Source organism: Nanorana parkeri, unplaced genomic scaffold (assembly GCF_000935625.1).
Source record: "Nanorana parkeri isolate BGI_ZX_2015 unplaced genomic scaffold, ASM93562v1 scaffold1760, whole genome shotgun sequence".
NCBI classification, from domain to species: Eukaryota; Metazoa; Chordata; class Amphibia; order Anura; family Dicroglossidae; genus Nanorana; species Nanorana parkeri.
In genome coordinates, this window is record NW_017308028.1 from 222,408 (window position 1) to 226,007 (window position 3,600).

A 3,600-nucleotide genomic window follows, 5' to 3' on the forward strand; every position below is an offset into this window, starting at 1 on the left:
CTTCCCCCCCCCCCCCCCCATAGGGGTGTGTTTTAGACAGTGGGAGGGGCAACTTAAGCAGATTATGCCACCTACATTTGACCGGGTACAGCAGAACTCAGACTGGGAAAGGGAGTGGCAGCCAATCAGTTGTGCTGCGTGCTGATAGAAGGAAAGAGCAGAGAGCTGTGCTAATCAGTCTTCTGCTTCTCCTTCCACTGTCCAGTCACAGGCTGCTGGGGGAGGGGCAAGACCTCTTACAGCAGAGCTCAGATTGAGAAAGGGAGAAGAAACACAGGCAGCCACACACTTTTCATGCAGCATTTAAGTCGGGGGAGGGGGAGCCACCTTAAAAACGCGTCACCGAGGTCCACGCTCCGGTTCTAACGGTTCCTGTTTTTGATTGGTACAGCGGATGGACGTCACGGAATCGTGCGCGTGGAACGCGTCCCGCTCGCCGCAAAGCTGGTGGACATCCCGTGCGTGCTCGAGTGTATGAAAACCATCGACAAGAAGACGTTCTACAAAACCGCCGACATCTGCCAGGTAACGCGGGGGCGGTTCCTGGAGAGTCCAACCTTAAAGTGTACGTAGACCCCAGCAATGATCTTCTCCTGTTCGCTGCCATTTGCAGAAATGGTGTCAGCCCTGCCCCGTTGTCTTTTGCTAAACTACAAAAATCCAGAGCTGTCGCGTGAACTCTTACTGTGTGATCTCATGGAGTCTGATTAGCCCTGCTTTGTTCTCATCTTGGACTACGGAGTGGGGGAGGGATTCAGTAGTAAGCAAAAGACAACTGGGCAGGGCTGACACCATTTCTTTTGATTTCCGTACACATCCTGCTTGTTGTCAGGATTTGGGGGCGGAGTGTATTTGTGACAGATCGGCAGGTATTTTGCTGCGCTTGCAGGGTCTTTAAAGGGATAAAACAGCTCAGGTGCAAGCAGTGGGCGGGCTCTTGGGAGGTGTTATGCAAATGTAAAAAAAACCCTGATGGGTGGGTGTCAGTCTGGTTGAGGGGGTGTTCCTGGGCAGGCTGTATTTGCATACAGACCACCCTAGGTAACGCCCACAACAGCCTTGACTATTGTAAGAACTGCAATCCAATGAATGAAAGGGGGCGGGACCAGGGACGTCCCCCAGCCAGGAAGGGAGGCGGGCTCTTGGGAGGAGTTATGCAAATGTCAAAATGCCCTGGTGGGTGTCTGTCTGGAGGAGTGGGCGTTCCTAGGCAGGCTGTATTTGCATACAGACCGCCCCAGGGTAACGCCCACATGCGATGCTGAGCCTTTGCTATTGAAAGAACTGCAATCCAATGAATGAAAGGGGGCGGGGCCAGGGACGTCCCCCCAGCCAGGAAGTGAGGCGGGCTCTCTCTGACTTGCACATTGGCCGTATTTTGATGCAGATGTTGGTTTGCACCTTGGACGGCGATCTGTATCCGCCCCTCGAGGAGCCGACGGGAGCCAGTGACCCGAAGAGCAACAAGAAGAAGGACCGGGACCGCGAGAAGAAGTTCATATGGAACCACGGAAGTGAGTTTGTCTGTTATGGGGGATGGGCGTTGTACCTGGGGGTGGGGTTGTAGGACGCCATTCATCCAATGATGTCATTGATTTGGTTGGGGGAGCCCATTTCCCTGTAGGGGGGGGATCCCTGGAGCACTCCACTGGCTGCCATCCTGCTGCTCCTGGGCTCTTCTAGGCTCTTGATGTATCTCTTGAGGTTCTGGTGGCCCCCAGTTGGCCTCCATGTTGGCTCATTTGGTACATCAACATGTCTGAGGACCTCTTTAGAAGATCAGGAGACCTACTGAGGTTCTAGCGTCCCCGGACCCCTTTGTGTCCTCTGTGATCTCCCCTTTGGTCTGGTTGGATGTCCTTTTTGATGTATGTACACTAGGGGTGAGCCCGGTCCGAACCGGAGTTCCTCTGAAGGACATGGGGGGGCCACCTGACCAGTGAAGATCATTTCCATTCTGTTAAAGCCGATTCCTGTAGCGGGATGAGAATTCTCACCGCGTTTCCCACATCATAGATGTGCTTCATCAGGGGCTATGGGACGGGATATATTGGGTATGACCTCTGGTTTATATGGGGGGGACATATGGAGGGGACATATGGAGGTTTATATGGAGGGGACATATGGAGGTTTATATGGGGGGGGGCATATGGAGGCTTATATGGGGGGGACATATGGGGGGGCATATGGAGGTTTATATGGGGGGGCATATGGAGGTTTATATGGGGGGGGGACATTTTGGTGTATATGGGGGTCGACATCCTTTATGGAACATTGTGCTCTGATGACATCACAGGTCCAGTGTTCCGGGGTCTCTGATTGGTCGCTGACTCTCATTCTTATCATTCCAGTAACGTTACCTCTGAAGAATGTGCGGAAGAGACGATTCAGGAAAACCGCCAAGAAGAAGGTGAATCCAATTTCTAGATGTCACCCGAGGTCCGTGTGACCCCCAACAATGAATGTTACTTCAGACTACAAAACACCTCCCCTCTGCGCCCTGTTATCAGTCAGCATTGTTCCCTTTCAGGACTATAAAACACCTCCCCTCTGTAATACTGTTAGGACGTGTTTCCACGTGTGTGCATGTTTGTACAGCGTGCTTACCCATGCAAAGACGCGATCCCGGGTCTTTGCAGGCAGTGTGCATCCAATTGCAGGCATCGGGACCACCACAGATGTGCAGGTTCCGGTCTGTGTGCAGCCACGTCCTCCCATAGGTTGGTACAGGCTGCTACCCCCAATTACACGCAGCGCCCGTCCCTCCCTCCCAGGATCAGCTCTATTCATGGAGCCCTGAGGACCAGAGAAAACCTCCCTTATATGTTCTGGAGATGAGAAAAGGGGGAGTAGTAGTTCCAACACTTCCTGTCCTAGGGTGACAACGCTGCTCCTCCATAGATATAATGCAGTGAGCGTTGTCACCCCAGGACAGGAAGTGTGCTACTGGCAGGATCGCCAATAATCTGTCTGCTTTTCTTTCTTTCCACTCCCAGTACATCGAGTCCCCGGACGTGGAGAAGGAGGTGAAGCGTCTCCTGAGCACGGATGCAGAAGCCGTCGGTGTCCGTATCCTTCATACAAGTTCAATGACCGCCCCCCCCCCGCGTGTGATTGGACAGTGAAAGGAGAAGCAGCAGACTGATTAGCTCATCTCTCTGTCACTCTGATGTCTCCTCCTGTCAGTGTGTACCTTCCAATCACAGGCGGGGGGAGGGACAAGACCTGTCAGTGTTACTGAACCGCAGCGGAGAACAATCAGGTCTTCTCTGTGCTGTGTGGCAGAGCTGTGTGGATCTCGGGACCGGGTGGGCAGGTAATACAAACGCCATTCAGTGTATTTCATGTGCGGACTCGGCTGTGTGACCGCGGAGGAGGAAATCCGTCACTTTCCTTAATCGGAGCGCTTAGGGTGGGAGGTGATCGCCGAAGACGAGTCCAAGGAGGCCGAAAATCTGACCGGCCTGGACAGCTCTCCGGGGGCCACGGGAATCAAACAAGGGCGACGCTCTACAAGTAATGTCCATTCTATCTTTTCTTTATTGTTCCTTCTAACAATGAAATACAAAAACGTCTATAAATATAAAAAAGAAATAAATA

At 52.8% G+C, this 3,600-nt stretch overlaps 1 protein-coding gene across 1 annotated transcript in view; it reads left to right on the forward strand.

Moving 5' to 3' along the window:
• The window catches only part of TAF7 (TATA-box binding protein associated factor 7), a 16,074-nt gene that overhangs the window by 3,386 nt on the left and 9,088 nt on the right, over positions 1 to 3,600 (forward strand). Inside the window, exons 4-8 of the mRNA XM_018571444.1 lie at positions 392 to 525; positions 1,388 to 1,514; positions 2,352 to 2,410; positions 2,997 to 3,069; positions 3,412 to 3,516. Of these exons, the coding sequence (XP_018426946.1) occupies positions 392 to 525; positions 1,388 to 1,514; positions 2,352 to 2,410; positions 2,997 to 3,069; positions 3,412 to 3,516 (498 nt within the window). The remainder of the gene's footprint in view (positions 1 to 391; positions 526 to 1,387; positions 1,515 to 2,351; positions 2,411 to 2,996; positions 3,070 to 3,411; positions 3,517 to 3,600) is intronic.